This window comes from Malus domestica, chromosome 02, assembly GCF_042453785.1.
Source record: "Malus domestica chromosome 02, GDT2T_hap1".
NCBI classification, from domain to species: domain Eukaryota; kingdom Viridiplantae; phylum Streptophyta; class Magnoliopsida; order Rosales; family Rosaceae; genus Malus; species Malus domestica.
In genome coordinates, this window is record NC_091662.1 from 25,561,686 (window position 1) to 25,581,069 (window position 19,384).

At 37.9% G+C, this 19,384-nt stretch overlaps 1 protein-coding gene and 2 long non-coding RNA genes across 3 annotated transcripts; 1 reads left to right on the top strand and 2 right to left on the bottom strand.

Annotated features, from left to right (window-relative positions):
• Positions 1-12,470: 12,470 nt before the first annotated feature.
• Positions 12,471-17,435, top strand: LOC103426878 (uncharacterized). Its single transcript, XM_029093303.2, has 14 exons — positions 12,471-12,655; positions 12,973-13,059; positions 13,152-13,339; positions 13,701-13,773; positions 13,975-14,049; positions 14,134-14,244; positions 14,399-14,441; positions 14,915-15,008; positions 15,654-15,756; positions 15,864-15,959; positions 16,071-16,103; positions 16,487-16,604; positions 16,988-17,072; positions 17,196-17,435. Exons 1-14 carry the CDS (start codon positions 12,542-12,544, stop codon positions 17,320-17,322), a joined length of 1,347 nt encoding a protein of 448 aa, XP_028949136.1. The 5' UTR covers positions 12,471-12,541; the 3' UTR covers positions 17,323-17,435.
• A 231-nt stretch (positions 17,436-17,666) lies between these two features.
• On the bottom strand, positions 17,667-18,187 carry LOC139193688 (uncharacterized). Its single transcript, XR_011578061.1, has 2 exons — positions 17,984-18,187; positions 17,667-17,890 (listed from the first exon to the last, which is right to left on the bottom strand). It is a non-coding gene; the product is annotated as an uncharacterized lncRNA (long non-coding RNA).
• Positions 18,188-18,367: 180 nt separating this feature from the next.
• Positions 18,368-18,825, bottom strand: LOC139193689 (uncharacterized). Its single transcript, XR_011578062.1, has 2 exons — positions 18,680-18,825; positions 18,368-18,605 (listed from the first exon to the last, which is right to left on the bottom strand). It is a non-coding gene; the product is annotated as an uncharacterized lncRNA (long non-coding RNA).
• Between the last annotated feature and the right edge of the window lie 559 nt (positions 18,826-19,384).

The window sequence follows — 19,384 nt, forward strand, 5'->3', positions numbered from 1 at the left end:
AAGCTCATCATCGTTCTTGCTTGAAAACGGCATGGCTTCTCTTTCTTGCTTCTTGGGCATGGCTTGCCACTCCTACTTTTTAGGTGTTGCTTTGCTCGTGGATTTGATCTCTTTTGGAAGAGCTTCGGGCACCATGTCTTCATCCATGTAGAACTTGGCATCTGCGAAATGTGATTTGGCTTCGGTGAATGGTTTGGTGTCGCCATAAATCACCTTCACTCCTTCTTGGTAGAATTTTAAGCATTGGTGAAGGGTGGATGGTACTACTCCATTCGCATGGATCCAAGGCCTTCCTAAGAGCAAGCCGTAGGAAGTTCTTACATCAATCACGTGGAATATCGTGCTTGACTTGAGTTCACCAATAGTCATCTCCACTCAGATCATGCCCATCGCTCTTTGTCCTCTTTGATTAAAACCTTGGATTAGTAGACGAATTAGGGACAGTTCATCCACCTTGATGTCGATTGTAGCCATTGTTGACTTTGGCATGATGTTGATGGCTGATCCACCATCCACAAGCATGCGGTTGACTTTGTGCTCCCTTACGTACCCCGAGACAAAGAGATGACGGTTGTGAGGCTTTGATCCCAATAGTAAATCTTCGTCAGTGAAGTTGATTGCATCATAGGTGGCACAACATATGGCACATTCCTATGGCCGAAGCTTCAAGCCTTCATTCTTGCTTTCTTGTACTTCGTGGTCATTGGGACTTTCCAAGACCGCTGCTAATGCTCTTCGCATCTTCTTTGGCAATCGTAGCGCTTCCTCAATGTTAAAGTGTGTTGGCAGACCTTCTTCGAGTGTGAGAGTTTTTTCTCCCTCAGTGGTGATATTTTTGCCTTTTGAAGGTTCTTCCATTTCTACTTCAACCATGTGGCATGCAGCGATAGTGCACTGTTGGAAGAAGTCATTCGGGAAGTACTCGTGCAAGGAGACAGGAATGCGTGGCTCTTGCTCCATAGGTTCCCCAGCATACGTTGGCTTATCAACTTTTACGTTTCTTTTGGACTTCCTACTATTGCGGTGACGGTGCTTTCTCACTTGTTCCACCTTTTGTCTTGTAGCTTTCGGTTTTGGTTTCCTTGTTTTTTTGTAGGTCACCAATGTTCATCCTTCTTCATCATGGGTATGTGTATCTTGTTCGTTTGCCCCCAGCGATGGTTGCGCAGAAGGTATCGTGCAACTTGAGCATTGATAGGAATGGTCAGGTGTTGTTTGGAGAGGCACGGGATCGAAAGATCCAAATGTAATTGTAGTAGTATGTGTTGCGGCTGTGTCTTCGAGGTCAAGCTCGATTCGCCCTTGTTGTGCTAGCTTCATGATGAGCTCTTTGAGGACGAAGCACTTACCCACACAATGGCTCACGATTCGATGGTAAATGCAGTATTTAGGATCGTTTATGCGATTCATTTCTTCAGGCCGCTTGCATTCGGGTAGCTCGATTACCTTCTTTTCTAGCAAGTCGTCTAACATTGCATCCATGTCTGAGTCAGGAAACAGGTACGCCTTCTACTCCAATTCCCTCAAGGTGTTTTTGTACCTGTCTTGGGTGCGAGGAGGCTCACCTTTCTTTATCTCCTTTGCTTTGGTTTTGGAGGAGATCTTGATAAGCGTGGAGGCGGTCTTGACGGGCGCAGTGCTGACGGTGAACGCTTCCTTGAGGGGTTTCTTCCCAGTCTTGTCTACATTTGGGGAGAATACCTTATCCTTCTTGAAGTCTGTGATCGGCTCTTTCTTCCCATGATGGGCAATACTTAGCTCCATGTCATGGGCACAGTTGGCTAACTCTTCAAATGTCTGTGGTTTGATGCCTTGAAGGATATAGTGTAACCCCCATTGCATGCCTTGGACGCACATTTCGATTGAAGAGATCTCCAAGAGCATATCCTTGCAGTCGAGGCTTAGATTGCGCCATCAATTGATGTAGTCCACGACTGGCTCATCCCTCCATTGCTTCGTGCTCGTCAGCTCTAGCATGCTCACAGTTCGGTGGGTGCTGTAGAATCGATTGAGGAATTCCTTTTCCAATTGCTCCCAACTGTTGATGGACTCAGGCTCTAGGTCCATGTACCACTTAAAGGCATTTCCTTTCAGCGAGCGTACAAACTGCTTAGCGAGGTAATCTTTTTTTGTCCCCGCGTTGTTGTAAGTCTCAATGGGCGACGTGTTGCTTCGAGTTTCCTTTTCCATCGAACTGCATGAACTTTGGTGGCTGATAACCCCTCAACATCTTCAAAGCGTCAATTTTCTTGGAGTAGGGTTTTAAGTATAGTACGGAGTCATGTGAACTTCCTTCGTACTATGCCTTGATGGTGCTAGCGATCATTTTCTGCAGCTGCTGGATAGAGAGAGATCCCATGAGTGCCGCTGATTGGTCTAGCTTTAGTTTCTCTTTGACTTTCTCCGTATGAGCCTCTTCATCCTCATCGTTTTCCTTCTTTACTGAATCATCCCCTTACTCTATTTTCATGTCGGGCTTTACATCTAGTTGGTTGACGAGTGTGGCGATTTGCTGGTCTTTTTCTTCCATAATCCGTGTTAGCCTTGCGATCGCTTCATTCATATAAGCCAGCTGCTCATCTATTGAAGTAGCTCCAGTAGTCATGACTTGCATGGCTGAGCTGCTGCTTGAGTCGACATTGGAAAGAGTGGAACCAGAGTACTTCCTTGGGCTTTCCTTCCTTGGCGCCCTTAGCGAGGCCAGGGTGATCACAGGTTCGTGCCTCGGGTACTTTTAATCCTTTGGCGGAGTTGATGTAGGGGTAGAAGAGGCGGCAGAAAGAGCTCTTGCCCTGCTTCGAGTTGTGACGCCCGAAGTGACACCGCCTGTGGTGATGACATTCTTATTCCTTGCATTGGCTGCGAGAACAACTTGAGCCTTCTTTGATGCCATTTGTGCTTTCTGTGGATTCAAAGATAGAGATGAGAGGTAGAGAATTGTCCCACTAGGCGTGCCAAATTTGTAAACACGGAAGATTCCTGCGATGAACGAGACAAGAACACGTGTACAAAATAATATTTGTATTGATGATTTAGAGGTTACAATCTCTTCTACAAATTTACTCTTTGATTCTATCTTTGTAATGGGTGGATTTGATGTTGTTGGTCCAAAGGGCCGTCGGGGCTTGATCTTGGGATAAATAGTTGAGCGGATTTGTTGACATCGTTGATCCAAAGGGCCGTCGGGGCTTGATCTAGGGATGAACGAATGATGAATGATGGACACTTTCTTCAAGGGTCGTCGGGGCTTGATCTTGAATTAGTAGAAGTTCTTCGAAGGCCGTTGGGGCTTGATTTTGAATGAGGATTTGACGAAGAATGAAGAGAGCTTTCTTGATCCTTCGGGATTTGCTTGGGAGCTTTGGAGTTTCAAAGCTTCAAGGTTGTGGTGTGAGGTGAATTGGTTATGAATTGGTGTCCCAAAATGAATGCCTTGGCCTCCTATTTATAGAATTCGAAAACTTGATTTTTTGGATTTAAATAATCAGATGAAATAAATCATTTTTGCCAGGTGTTGGCACGTGTCCTGTTTGATGACTTTTCCGATTTATTTTGATTTTTCGTTTAGTCACATGCTATGTGTAAAATTTATGTGACACATGAACGTTGAAATTTTAATTATTGATCAACATTTATTTCACCGAAATTTTGATGTCTACAAATTCTTTTGCTGGTCTTCTTCCCACACCAACTGGTGATTTTGGCTCTCAGACATTCTTTACTTAGAATGGTTCTCAGCATTGTGGCAATTTCTCCAATTCTAGAAATTCCAACAATCGTGGCACTCATAGGAATTACCAAGGATCTCAGGGCAATCAAAGGTTCAATTGTGGAAATCAAGGCAATTACTGATACAATTGTGGTACTCGTTCTCACTATAACAACTCTAACAGAAAGATCTTTAGCCAAATCTGCTGTCAAATGGATGAAGGATGATTTTGTGAAAACATGTTCATTTGAATAACATCTATAGCATGCATTTAACAATTAAAAGGCGGAATCATGCTTGCATGCATTCAAAAAACAAAACATTACCCATGAAATTCAAAGCCTAGTAGATTGGTGAACCAAGACTCAACTCAAATCAAAGTGAGTTGAGAAATTTATACCTTTGTAGATTCCTCTTTGCATAAGCAAAGGCTAATCACCCAAAGAGAGGGCCTTCATTCCTTGCTTCTTAGATCCATGGATTTGGATGGAAGAATATGGTTCTCCAAGTTCCCAAAATTGAGAACCTCTAAGTCTCCACACCAAGGTTAGATTTAAGTAGAAATGAGTGACCTTGGAGGAATAGGATTGCTAGATACACCCTCCAAGGGGGCCGGCCTCCTAGAGAGAAAAGGAGAGACATGTTCTCTCCAATTTTCTCCAAAAGAACCCATTAATGAATTTAGGCTATAAAGTCCTTTATATAGTCACTTTAAATAAGTGACCTAAAGAACCAAAAGGCCATTCTCTCTAACATGGCCGGCCATAAGGTTTTATTGGGCTTTTGGGCCTTTGTGAATTAAGTTGTCATACAACTTAAGTCAATGGGCTTGACGTTCAAAGCCCATTGGGCCTTGAGGCCCAAAACTAACCCGTGGTCTTTTAACGAACTTTATTCGTTTGATTAATTAACATATTAATTAATCCTTGCCATAAATAATTAAACCATTTAATTATTCTTACTCATCTCCATTGTTTCTTCAATCTTCACCTTACACGGTGTACGATTCATTAGGTTCCTTTTAGCGAGGCAGTGGGCGATTAAAACCATTTCACATCGATTGTGAATTGAAACTTACTTTCAATTCTCCCTTTAGTGATTACACACGTTTAGGGCTTCCACAAACCATGAGTGACACCTAGCAGCATATCATGGTTACCCAAGCTAATCAGAAGAGGTGGAGAACCTATTCAGTTTAGGATTACAAATGCAATACGGTCTTTCTCTAATACAATACTCTTGACCACATTGTTTGGTTTGATAGTTTATTCATGTCTACTATCCAATGTGATTCGTGTGCTTATATGATTACCTTGAATGTGATTTGGAACGACTTTCCTAAATCTCATTCATACTTTGGCCAGAGATTCTTAATCATATCATAGAGTATTCTCCCCCAAACGGTTTGAAGGTTAGAGATCCCTTGTTGTGCATTCACTTGCCTCCATAGCTAAGTAGCTTAACCCCAACGATACCGTGGACACCCGCGGATGGGGTGACTTTGACATAATCAAAGATCAAGGACTTAACCACAAGACAAACGTGATGCCTCAGGTCAAAGGACTACTTTGCATTATCCCAACCATGAGTTCTCATGTGACATGAATATGAGAACTCTTCGTTGATCGTGTTCGGTGAACTCATTCTCTATTGAGCACCTACGTACTTGTCTTGATGTCACACACACCAATGACTCGAGACTAGTCACTCTCCCTGAGAGAAGACACAGCACGTACTGATCTTAACGGACTGTCAATGCCCAATTGGCAATCCTATGATCAGGAACGTTTAGGATGTGTCTACAAAAGAATGGTCTCATGAATCTAACTTCTTTAGATCGCATTCTCCCAATCACCTATTCCTTGGACTTATCGTTTAAGCATATAACATTTATATGAGACGGCTCAAACAATAATCTTTGCCCTTGATATTAAACTAGATTAGTTTAACATGTGAAATGTCCGTAAAGTATCATCATATGATTGGTTTTAGGGCACATTTCCAACAATGGATCATGAAGCTAATAAGTGCCCATAAAGCATGAATCCACATTTTGGTAGCAAGAATTCTCAAAATGCATACAATGCAACTACCTCTCCTACATGGTTGCTTGATTCTGGTGCTAGCTCACACATGACCAACTCTTACACTAATCTGCAAAATCTTGAACCTTACAATGGACTTGAACAAGTTTATGTTGGAGATGGAAAAGGTTTGCCTATTCTTAACTCTGGTTCTTCTAAAATTAACAATGTCTCTCATTGTTTTGCTCTCAAGAATGTTCTGCATGTTCCTCATCTTAAGCAAGATTTGATTTCTGCAAATCAGTTCATACTTGATAATTGGTGCTCTATTCAGTTGTACCATTTTCACTTCATTGTGAATGACCTTTCTTAAGAGAAAACGCTCTTTAAAGGTCCTGTGAGAGCTGACTTTTATCCTTTTCATGCTTCTCCATTTACTGGTAGTCAACAGGCATTTGCAGCATATACTAAAGCTTCACAGGATACTTGACATCAAAGATTAGGCCATCCTACTTTCAAAATACTAAATAAGCGAGCATCTAACTCCTGTATTTTAGTTTCAAAATCTTTACATAAATCTATCTGTTCTAGTTGTGCCTAGGAAAATGTTCCAAGTTGTCATTTCCTACAGTATCTAGTATTTCAAGTAAGTCTTTTGAGATTCTGCACACTGATGTATGGGGTCCTACACTCTTTTATCTGTCAATGGATATCGATATTACATCATATTTGTTGATGACTATACGAAATATACTTGGTTTTTTCCTCTTAAATCCAAGTCTGATGTCCTTGATACCTTTGTCATCTTTAAACCTTTGGTTGAAAATCTGCTTAGTTCTAAGATTGTAACTCTTCGATCTGATTTTGGTGGGGAATTTCTGAGTTCCAAATTGATTAGTTATCTTCAATAGCATGGCATATCACATCAGTTTAGCTGCCCTCACACACCAGAACAAAATGGTTGTGCTAAGCGCAAGCACAGACACATTGTTGAAATTGCTCGCATTCTTCTAGCAGCATCCAACGTCCCTCAGTCTTATTGGGCCGATGCATTTGTTATAGTTATCTATCTTATCAATAGAATGCCAATAACAACAAAATCATCTTCTTGGGAATTGTTATTTGGTAAAGTACCAGATTACACATCACTAAAAATATTTGGTTGTAGCTATTTTCCATGGTTGAAACCTTATACCAGTTCCAAGCTTGATCCCAAAAGCAAAGCCTGCATCTTCTTGGGATATAGCTTGAATCATAAAGGTTATAAGTGCCTTGATCCTCTCACTGGTCATTTATACATCTAAAGACATGTGATCTTTGATGAAGCCACTTTTCCTTTTGCTCAGAAAAAGTTTATTCAACACTCTCAGTCCAATACCTGCTCATCTCAATTACAACCTTATAACACTATTCCTACTACTTTAACCTTTCTATTCCTCATTCTTTCAATTTTACCCCTCCCTTTACATTCTCATCCTCAACCTTACCTATCCCTACAATTTCCTCATCGCCAAATACAACTCCAGTTCCTCCTATTTTAATTCCTCAACCTACTGTGCCAGTTAATATTCATTCCATGCAAACCAGATCAAAATCTAGTATCTTCAAACCCAAAGCTCTTTTGGCAACCAAACATCATCTTCTTTTTAATCTATCCCCAGACTACACACCAACAATGTATCTTTAGGCACTAAAATTTTTTCATTGGAGGAAAGATATGCAAGAGGAATTTAATGTTCTCATTCAAACAGGAACCTAGTCTTTAGTTCCTGCTAAGCCCTCTCAAAACTTAGTTGGTGCCAAATGGGTATTTCGGATCAAATGCAAACCTAATGGTACTATTGACAGGTATAAAGTCAGGCTTGTTGCCAAAGGTTTTCATCAGCAACAAGGCTTTGACTACACTGAGACTTTTAGTCCAGTTGCTAAACCTGTCATTATAAGGATTCTCCTCACTATGGCTGCAAAATTTGATTGATTTCTTAACCAACTTGATGTTAGTAATGCATTTTTGCATGGAAACTTAACTAAATATGTGTTTATGATACAAGCACCTGGGTTTGAAGATCCTACTCAACCTCAACCCTATATGGGTTGAAGCAAGCCCCCATGGCCTGTTATGAGAAGTTGACAACTGCCTTAAAGTTTCTTGGATTCACAGGTTCATAGAATGATCACTCTTTATTTATCAAAAGGGATCCAGCTTTGGTTTTCATATTGGTGTATGTTGATGACATTATTGTCATTGGTCCTAATGTTCCACTTTGTCAAGCCATCATTTCTCAGCTCAATGGCTTATTTCTTGTTACGGATCTTGGTCCACTTCATTACTTTCTTAGTATTGAAGTTCATCGATCCTCATCAGGTATATTTCTATCCAAACAAAAATATATCTTGGATCTTCTCACCAAGGCTCACATGGAAGGTTTCAAGCCTTGTGTTACACCTCTCAACACCACGAAATTAGGTCATGACTTTCCAAAATATAGGTCCCTAGTTAGTGCCTTTCTGTATTTAACTTGGACCATGTCAGATTTGTCATTTGTTGTGAATCCGGTATGTCAATTCATGCAGCATCCACACTAATCTCACTTTTAGGCTGTCAAGCGTATTCTTTGATATCTCAAAGGCACAATGTCTCTTGGTTTATGGTTTCCAAAGTGTTCTAAACCTCTCACTATCACTGCTTTCTCAGATGCTGATTGGGCAGGATGTAGTCTTGATCATCAATCTACTGGTGGTTTTTGTATCTACCTAGGTGACTCTCTCATTAGCTGGAGTGCCAAGAAGCAACCAACTATGGCTCGCTCATCCACAGAAGCTAAATACCGATCACTTGTCAACACTGCAGCTGAGTTGACATGGATCTGTAAACTCTTAGTTGATGTTGGACTTGTTCTTCCTTCTTGTCCACAGCTTTGGTGTGACAATATTTCAGCTATTTCATTAACTAGAAATCCAGTTTTTCATGCACAGACTAAGCATGTGGCTATTGATTATCATTACATCCGCGAACAAGTGCTTGCCAACCAAGTCAAGGTTCTATTTGTTTGCACAAAGGATCAAGTTGCAGATATATGTACTAAGGCATTATCCAAGCAACGATTTCTATTCCTCAGAAGCAAACTTTCTCTACGGCTACCTTCGCTCAGTTTGAGGGGGGATAATAAGGGTAAGCTTGTAAATGAATGAGTTTGTTATAAGGTGGTTAAAATAGCCTTTGTAATTAGCTAATGTTTAGTTAGTTACTGTTGTGATTAGTTAATTGATGATGTAATTAGTTAGCAACACAAGTGGGTGTGTCACTAGTATATATACACCTAGGATGTAATCTTATTCTTTATGAAATGAAAGATAACATTTCTATCACATTACCCATGGTGGCTTATTGTTTTTACAACGTGCAACTCTACGCATGATCTTTAATTAAAATTTTACAACAGGTTAAGATTTGCACGTGGTAAAAAATTATTATTAACCACGTGTTTATCATGCCTATGGTAAATTTGTACATTTTATAATAGGCTCATAAAGCTCGTGATAGAATTATCGTTGTAGATGAACTACTGTCTTGTAGTGACTCTTTTCCTTTTTTATTTTATTTTTTCTTTTAACATCATTTACATAAAGAATAACTAATGAAAATGGACTCAATTTTTTTTATTTATCTAAAATCACTTAACGAACTTTTTTTTAATTGCAAGAACATAAGTTTTCTAATTATGGCATATAATTATAGGTTGGGAGCTAATTATCGGGATGAATGTGTGCAAAACCACTTTGGTGGTTTAGGTTTTTGTGCCGCCTCTTTCTACAGCACTAATGGTGTTTTGTCTATTTGCTTTGTTGGCATCAAAATTTTTCCTTTACGAGTCTTCAGGTGGATATGGTTGTTGGTGTTGGTTGACTTTTTTGCCGACTGAGTTTTTTTAGATACAATTTTATGTATTAGTTGTGATATTTAATGTTGTGAAATTAAGGAATATTTTTTTTTTACCCTTCAAATGGAGCTACTTTGTATTTGTGTTTCTGTTTTGGGGTGATTGTGTTTTGTTGGTGTTGACAGAAAATTAGATGACTCGAGCGATAGAATGGTGAGGTCCATCGTGGATGTGGCGGTAATGACTTGTGGCAATGGCTGATTTTAATTGGGTCATCATATGTTTTGCTTGGATTTCTATGTCCACTTGACCTAGTTGTAACTTGTTTTAATGTTTATCTTTTCTAACATTTTTTTTTATAAATGAAGTTTATGTCTGACAAAAAAAAAAAAAAAACTCCTTTTCTTTTCCATGCTCTCGTTTCATTTAACATCATTTTTATCTTTTCTAACATTTTCTTTTATAAATGAAGTTTATGTCTGACAAAAAAAAAAAAAAAACTCCTTTTCTTTTCCATGCTCTCGTTTCATTTAACATCATTTACATAAAGAACAAATAATGAAAATGGCCTCAAATTTGTGATTTATCTAAACACACTTAATGAACTTTTTTAGTTACAAGAACAAAAGGCAGTAGCTGTATTTTAATAAGTTAAAGATTAGACGCAGTATCAGTATCACAATTAAGTTAAAGTTGACATCAACAATTATTTCTTCATAAAAACGACAAATGTTTCGTCAAAATTTTCATTAAAAATCATTCATTAATGTGTTTTTCATTGCAAATTTGTTACGTGAAACTTTTTCAATTAAAGCTCCCTTATATAGAATGATTAAGACAGAGTAGTTATTTGATCTAAAAAAATTGATTGGAACCATGAAAATGCAAGGAACAAGCTTCAGCAAGACACACGTGTGCAAATGCGGTTGCTTGTGCCCAAATCAAAATCAAAATCAAATTGCTGCTTAAATTTTTAGCTCTATTTCTCCTGTATATAAAATACTTCAATGATAGGTTGGGTGGTCATGCACGTGTGGTAGTGTTGGATTTCAAGAATTTTCATGTTGGAGCTAAGACACTAATACTATACTATATTTAACTATTTATGTAACATATAATTAAAGGTAATGCTATTTACACATCATTTTTTTTATATCTTTTATAATGTACAATTTTGTTAACTTTTGTTCCTTGACTTTCTTTAAGTTATTCAATCCGACGATCAGAAATTAAAAATAGTGTGTGAACGGTAAAAATAGGTGTGTGGATGGCACCACCCATGAGGCAACTTAACCCCCTTCCAATTGCAAGAAGGATTGGGTGATTTAATCTACCAAAACTAACAAATTGACCTCCACCCCAACCTAAACAAGTTGGGCTACAGTAAAAAGATGGAGGCACGACTACTCACTCAGGCCAAAATCGTCCAATCCAGCATTTAGGGAGCGTGATGTCACCACGTTATTATTATTTTGGGCTAGGTGCGTGGGCTTCACACACGCGTGAGCATGAGTGGACCAACCCACCCTGTAATGTTGGGGGCCTTCAACCATTCGATTTGCATAAGATTTCTATCCTACAGTTCAAATTTTTCAACAAAAAATTAAAAAAGAAAGGAAAAAATTGAAAAAATAACACTTATTAGCTGTTGTGGCCCATGTGGCACTTTATGGGATGTTGGATTATAAAAAAAATGTAATAAACGGTTCATATTAATTAGGTAAAAAATAAATATTAAAAATTATAAAAATAATTACAAATTACAGAATCATAACACGTGAAGAGATCAGTTAAAAATTTTATTCGAAATTAAACATATATTTATCTTCTTATTAGTTTTTTAAATATATTTTAGAAGTGTAGATGCACATGGGCAGTTATTGTTCACTAAGCAGTAATTGCCTTTACTCAATAGCCCGAATAGTAATTGACTTAGTAGGGTGGAGTTGCTCTAATTAATCCTAGTACCCCACATTCCATTGGGTCTAATATCAATCATCGGGATAAGGTATAAATAATTATTTGAATATTTTTCAAATAAGAGTATCGTTGGATTTTGTAATAGAGATAAGGTACACTTATGAGCCAAGCTTTAACGAACAAGTCGAGCTTGAACCAAATTCGAGCTATCTGATAAAAAAGATACAAGCAATTCACTAGCCTTATGAGTTGAACATAGCAAAGCTCTATATCGACTTATTTCATTAACGAGTCTATTATTTTGTTTGAGTTCAACTCATTTCATTGAAAATCGAGCTTAGATGAGCAAAAAAAAAAAAAAGAAAAGAAAAAAAAAGGCGATTCAAATTGTTTCGAGCATATTAAAGCCCTACACTTGGTACTCACTTTATGAAAATTGTGGTGTTTTGTTTTGAATGCGAGAACAATTAACAAGAAACAAGGGTGCTAGGTCAATTTCATTCCAAATCCACAAAACAAAAGACATATGGCCATAATTGAGGGATTGGAGGAGATGGGAGAGATTAGGGGGAATCTGTTATAAAATTGGCTTGGGTTACATCTGCCAATCTTTCACCACTATTTTAGGTATTTTAGGTAAGTCTCTATTATATTTTAAGAGGTGCTGGGTTTGGATTAGATGCACAATGAGTCAAATATCGTAATTTAGTATTGAATTAGCCATCTACATAAGTCGAATATAAAATTTGACACTTGCTGAATCAAGAGATTTACTACTAGATTGTGGTAGTATATAAGTCATCCTTATTAAGTGTGCAACAAAATGCAAATCAAATAAGCCTGACTCAGTCTAATAATAGCCTAACTAGCCCACGAAGGCCATTTCAGGCCCAAATGTCTTTTGATCGAAAGAGGAAAGGAAATAATCGATAGATTTGGGAACTACATTTAGCAGCCGGGTTTGGGTTTTAGAATCGGGTAATTCCAACCCGGTAAATTCCGTATCAATGCTTAAACCCCAAAACCCAAACCCTGCCGCCGCTGCTTCGCGGACTTGTCTCCGCCACTCTTCAACCCTCGCTGTCTTCCTTCTTCCCTCCTCCTTCTTTCAGCTTCAAAAGGTTAGGGTTTCTCTCTCTCTCTCTCTCTCTCTCTCTCTCTCTCTCTCTCTCTATATATATATATATATATATATATATATATCTCCTGTGCCGGATTCTACGAAATCCTATGAAAAGGACTGGGGTTTTCGTGGCTCATATATATATTTCTGTATACATATCATTTGTTTCGCTTCAAATAAAACAAGGAAATTTCATCTATTCTAGAATTCGGGATTGATGAAGTTTGAATATTTGAAATGAAACTGTATGTCACACCAAAGCTAAAATCTTTGTGGAAGTAAATTGTATAAATATTTGGGTGTTTGAATTTCTAGGGGTCAGGCGTCACAATGGGGAGGAAGGCTCGTCACAGTGACAGTGAGTTTGAGAACGATGGTGATTTCGACAGCGATGAGCTGAATGTTAGTTTAATTTGTAATTCTGTTGTTCAGTTTCGGTAGTTATCTGGTTTTGTTTTGGTGATTGTGTTGTTAATTGATGATTTGTGATGTAGATGGAGCAGGAAGAGGATGACTTTGATGATGAGCACCACGGTGAGGAGGAGGAAGAAGAATCAGAAAATGAGGAAGAAGATGGACAAGTAGATGGGGAAGAGGAAAATGGTGATGGGAAAAACGATAATAAAGATGCCGAGATGGAAGAACTCGAGAAAGAATACATGAATCTTCGTCATCAGGAGCAGTAAGAGACTTCTGTTCACAATCCTTTTATTTTGTATTATAAACTTGTGATGCTTAACTAGACTGACGATGTAAAACTAAATAATGTGTGTAGGAGATAATATGCATAGCAGTCGTAGGTTGGTGACAAAATTTGATATTAGGTTACAGAAGTCATTCAATAATAGTGCCATTTCATTGTAGCTCGCCACTAAGTTTCAGTATCTATTTAATTTAGTTATTATGAAAGGATAAAATGGAGTTATACATGCGTCTGCAATTATTGAGTTCGAGATAAAAGGAAGGAACAGACATCTATACATAGGTATAGGCGGACGTATGAAGTTAATTTTGTTCATCGTTTATTCCATCTTCCCATGCAGAGATATTTTAAAGAATCTAAAGCGTCATAAGGACGAAGATCTTCTTAAAGGTCAAGCAGTGAAGAACCAAAAGGTGCGTTGTTCAAGATAATAGCTCTTGTAATATCCATGAAATAGGTTTTATTTTTCATCGTGAAATTATTGCTCCTTGATTAGAGCTTCTTTTTATGCCTCGCCTTAAAGTTGACAAAAAATATTTATGTAGCAGATTATTGTCTGATCGATGTTTATTTTACTCATTTTTTATGCTTTTTTTTTTTTCATTTTCTTGAAGGCTCTTTGGGACAAAGCTCTTGAGTTCAGATTCTTGCTTCAGAAAGCATTCTCAAATTCAAATAGATTACCACAGGTCGCTTTTGCTTTTCCCCCTTCTTTTTTTGTAGCTTTTTGACATGTTAAGATATTGTGTTCTTACCCGAGAGGTTGTCTGCAGGAGCCAGTTAGGTCTTTATTTTGTGATTCACATCAGGGTGTCAGTACAGCATATTCTGATCTAGTTGACTCATCAAAGCAAATTTTGGATTCTCTAGCAGAACTACAAGAGGTATGGCTGTCATAAAAACTTCTTGTCTACCTAGTACTACTTGGTCTGTGGTTTAGCTTCATACCTTGTGGTAATATAATATAAATTATTACGATTTGTTAATATTGACATTATGCTAAAATTTATCACATCATGCCATTTTTTCTTGTTACAGGCTCTACTTGAGAAGAACCCATCCATCGTTCAAGCAACAGATAGTATGTGCAAACTACATTTATCATACTATTATATTTATCTTGTAATACAATTGGCTCTCTATTTTTGTTGTGCATTTGCTATCGGCGTGATAAGAATTGCCAGTATGTGTAAGGTTTGCTATGCTGGTACTGAGTTATTATTAAGAGAGTAAGGGTGTCAATCAAGAGGAATGGATTAAGCTGAGCCTTGCCCAAGCTCATCCCAAAGTACAAAGCATCGAAGCTAAATCATTTGGGTCTTGCTTTGTTGATCTGAGCATAGCCAAGATGAAGCCAGATTTGAAATCTGCCCCAGGACTAATCTTTCCTGCTTGATCTCGTATAAACCTTAGCCTGATTAAGCAAAAAACAAAAAAAAAACAAAAAAAAGAGGGGCTTTTGGGCTACTTTGGTCTAATCGACTGTCCTAGTTTGTACTGTTTGCACTTTAATGTTCATGCAGTGCTTCTCCTAATAAATATCCTGTTCTGAAGGTAAATCTGGACAATCTAAGAAGTCAGACTCATCTAAGAACATTGACGGTGATGGTGATGAGGATTGGTCACGGATTTCTCAGTTGCTGTCGAGGTACTCAGATTGTACTTAAGATATTCTGAGAAGAATTATGTTCTACTAACAACATATGCTCTTGTGTTGAAGTCTATCAATACTTGTATAAAACTGAAATATTTTTTTTCTTCGTCATGCCATATTTCACTGCTCCAGCAAAAGGAAATGTGGAATTTTTCTGTTTTATTGTTTAAAATTCTCGTAATGGCAGATTCAAGTACCTTACTAATATTGCTGTATTTCAATACGATAGTATCTAACCTTTGGTATACTTCAATATATAGTTTTTATCAGTTAATACATCAGCCTGTTATGTTATTTTGTCTCAACTGTTTCATATGCAATTTACCCGTCTATAGTTTTCTGACATTGAAATTCCATTAGGCACTAAAGTAAATTTGTTTGTTATCCAAAAAGGCTGGCAAAGAACCATGAAATGACTTTGTAAATCATACTTGTAAAATATCTATGTTGCCATATGTTTACTTTGAGATGTAGGGCAGTTCTGGTATAAAAAATCTTCTACTTGTAGTCATGCTCCGTCAACTTCTCTTGCATGATTTCTAGAAATTTGTTCTGCTATGTTGTTCAACTTTTCATTATTGTATGCATTTCCATGTGGGTTACTTGGTCTAACTAAACCTGTCACATTTTATCTTGTAGAATAGCTACCTTCAGAGACAAATCCATCAATAAATGGCAGAGGAAGACAGAGGTGACCACAGGTGCTGCTGCTATTAAAAGCAAACTGCATGCTTTTAATCAGGTCTGGCCCTACAATTAAAATTGTAACCATGCGTTCCCCTATGATCGGACTTGTGCCATCCCTTGCGAGATATTCAACATGAATTCATTTATCCTTTCCAATTGCAGAATATTAGTGAACAAGTTGCTTCTTATATGAGAGATCCTAGCAGAATGGTTAGGCAGATGCAGATGAGGAAATCAGCAGTTTCTGTATTTGGCGCTGTAAGATATAAACTCTTACATCTAAATTGAAAAAATTGAAAATTTTACACTTCCCAAGCTTCTTGTGCAGGCTCAAAGAGATTTCTTCTTAATTTTTAAATGGATGTGCAGGTTCCTGAGGAGAAAAATACTGCAAAGGGGGAGGTAATCCTACTGTTCTGCATATAATTGGTTAACTAGAATTCTATTCAAATCTGAGGCTCATCTATAAATTCGTTGCACTTAAATGTCCCATGGATTTTAAAATTTCCTATGTGCTATTTTAATTCTCAAACGAGGTACAAATTCATTGTTTGAGGAAGGATGCATTCTGTTAATTTGATAACATATTTGAACAATTTTTTGTGTCTTTTGTGGTGTTTACTTCAATTTTCATTTTGGACGGCCCCGATTTTATTTGATGAATCTGTTCCTTAGCTATAAGAATGAATCACGCCACCTGTGATTATTTAATAATACTCATCATCTGCAGATTTGGTTGTATCTTTTAATTAAAAAATTTCTTTATTATTCCTTCACTCTGATAGGAGACACAATCTGAAGCTGGTGCACAAGCTGATGGTGACCCTGAACTTTTGGATGACTCTGAGTTTTACCAGCAGTTACTGAAAGAATTTTTTGAGACAATTGACCCAGCATCTTCTGGTAAAATTATTAGGGCATCTCATACGTAATACATGATTGCATTTGAATGTGATATACGGTTTATCCAAATCTGTAAGAGTTCCGGTAAATCAAAACACAATCAGATTGCATTTAAAAATTGTGGCTTTTGAAATTGTTTATGATTGTATACGCCCAAGTGATGCTGGATATCCTTGTTAATTTTCTGTTTTGGATCTGTATCTGCAGCTATTGTCTTCGTTATAGTGGGCTTGGAACCTAGTCGATCCTGAACTTCTATTATTCAAGTTTTTGTAACTTAAAAAATGGAACGCGCTATCATAGTTATTCCTGCTAACAATTAAGACCTTTATTGCCAGCATATTGTTATTGATTCTGATTTTGCACTATTTGATTATCCTCAGAGACAGCCTTTTATTCTTTGAAAAAGTTGCATACAAAGAAGAGGAAGATTGTTGACAGAAGAGCCTCTAAGAGTCGCAAGATAAGGTATCAATAGATTCTTCGATTCCCTATGTGAAACTGCTATGATTTTGTTTTGGAATATCTTGGAGCATCTGTTAAGCAAACTAGGCCACATTGTTGAAGGCTTATTGTATTATGCTTTTGCAGGTACAATGTTCACGAGAAGATAGTAAATTTCATGGCCCCAGAGACTATGGCCGTTCCTCCTCCGATGCTTCCTGACCTCAATAATTTGTTCGGGTTGAAGAAGCAAAAACCAGCTTCCGTAGTGTAGGCAAGGCTAATATTTGTTGTACTGATATTTATGTAATTTACACAATTTTGATGCAAATGACAATTAAGATCCGAAACTTTGGACACTTAATAAGCAAAGCGGATGTTCTTGCTTTCCCCCGTGCCGAAATCTTTTCCCCCAAATTCAAAGAATTGATTCTTGCCAGTGTTAGTAAAGATGCCTATGTCAAAGTCCTTCCCTTACAGTGTGTAAAAGTATTATTATTTTTTCCTCATTTACAACATGCATATAACCATGTGTATATCTTCGGTTGCATGAGGTCGTAGGCAATCAGTGGCAGGGAAGAAAAATTTCGCAACGCTAAAGCCATGGGGTACACGATATTTGATGATGCTGAAGACATTTGAACTTGATATCTAATAGCAAGGGTCTTTCATATCCCAAGCGGTTAACATGGCTCAGTTCTGAATTCGAACTTTGTATCTACTGTCACCAATTCTTCAGAGAAGTGACTAGCCCCCTCTTCCTAACACATGGCAGTTATTGCCTCTGGCACTCGCCGCTGCAATTTTGTGATCAAGATCGTTCTGTTGCTCTTCTTCTTTGTCTGAAAAACATACAAATAACATAAAATTTAGCGAAAACTCGAATGAAATGAATACGGGCAGAACCCCAAGTGCTTTAATGGAGCATGATTTACCTGAGTCCATGATGAGGGTATTCAACCATTTCGGCCTACAAAAATCAGTATTTTTCATTTGTGCTTCACTGAACCAGCAAAAGAAGTAAAATCCTGATACATCTCTAGCGGTGACAAATCTCCACCGATGACAAATGGATCATTAGGATCTGCAGTGGTGTTGTGTTGGGTACTCATCTTGTCTTGGTGCTCTTGCACAAGCTCCACACCAAATTCCTTTTACCCGAAAGAACTCATTATATTCCGTCTTCATTACGGAAACAACCATTTCATCTCCACATTCTAATATTATTGTTTCATTGTCCTTTTTCCAATGGCTCAACCATGTCATGTCTTCTCCTCCCTCACTTCCAAAACGGTGACGGTAGAATCGTGGGCCATATATCCATTTCATACCCTTGCTCTTGTTGCTCACTTCAATACTCATACATGGATTAGACAAATAAACCCAATCGCAATCATTGTTTGCTTAGGTAGCAAAAATATTTAAGCCCCGAATTTTGTGACTTGAAAGAGAAGGCACAATAAAACATATTGAGGAATTTGTACTTTTATAGCTGAACCGGCCAGGAATCACATTCCCCGCAAAAAATATGCTATATATACCATGTTGATCAAGTCCCTGTATGAATGACACAGAAACGACTATATTAGTCAAACTTTTCCTATAAGAGAGAGAGAGAGAGAGAGAGGCACCTGAACGGGACTCCAAACCCAATCAACTTGTTTAAAATTTTGCAAGCTGGAAAGTTCTCTCATTTCCAAGTTTTGCGAACTGAAAAGTTTCCACATTTCCAAGTTGTGCAAACTGAAAAGTTTCCTCATTTCCACGTCAACTCTTCCAGTTTGTTCTAAGTTGTCATAGTACTCGCCCTCAATTACGTTTTGGTTCTCATCCGAATGGGTCAACGCTCTCAACCCATAGGATTGATATGTTACTTTTTTCAATGACGTGCAACCAAGTACAAAAACGGCATCAGTTTTCGGCAACCCCACAAGTGATTCCAGCCTCCTACAGTAATTAAAAGAGAGCATCTCAAGCTTCGTCAAACCTTTGATGAAAACAGGTAGGCTACAAATTGGATTACTATCTAAGTCTAGGCTTCGTATTGTGGATAGATTACTTAAATCCGTAGCAAAGGCATCATCAGAAAGATTGCAGCTACGAAGACTTAACTTTACTAAATAACATGGCAAATAAGTCAAGATACTTGAACTTCTTCCAGGCCATAATTCACTTCTTGGAATTCCATCTGTTTCGAGCATTTTTAAAGATTCCATCTTCTTCGTCATCTCATCAAGATTTGAGCACCCAGATAAAATGAGAGTCTCAAGTGATTTTAGCATGCACATGTTCTTTGGAAGCATCCTAAGGTTCTTGCAATCCTCCAGATTCAAGTA

Excerpts from the sequence above, each read along its gene's own strand:
- LOC103426878 (XM_029093303.2), top strand. The coding sequence starts at position 12,542 with ATGCTTAAACCCCAAAACCCAAACCCTGCCGCCGCTGCTTCGCGGACT. Across the intron at positions 14,245-14,398 it reads CTCTAGCAGAACTACAAGAG|GCTCTACTTGAGAAGAACCC; the intron begins GTATGGCTGTCA and ends TTCTTGTTACAG. Across the intron at positions 17,073-17,195 it reads TCTAAGAGTCGCAAGATAAG|GTACAATGTTCACGAGAAGA; the intron begins GTATCAATAGAT and ends ATGCTTTTGCAG.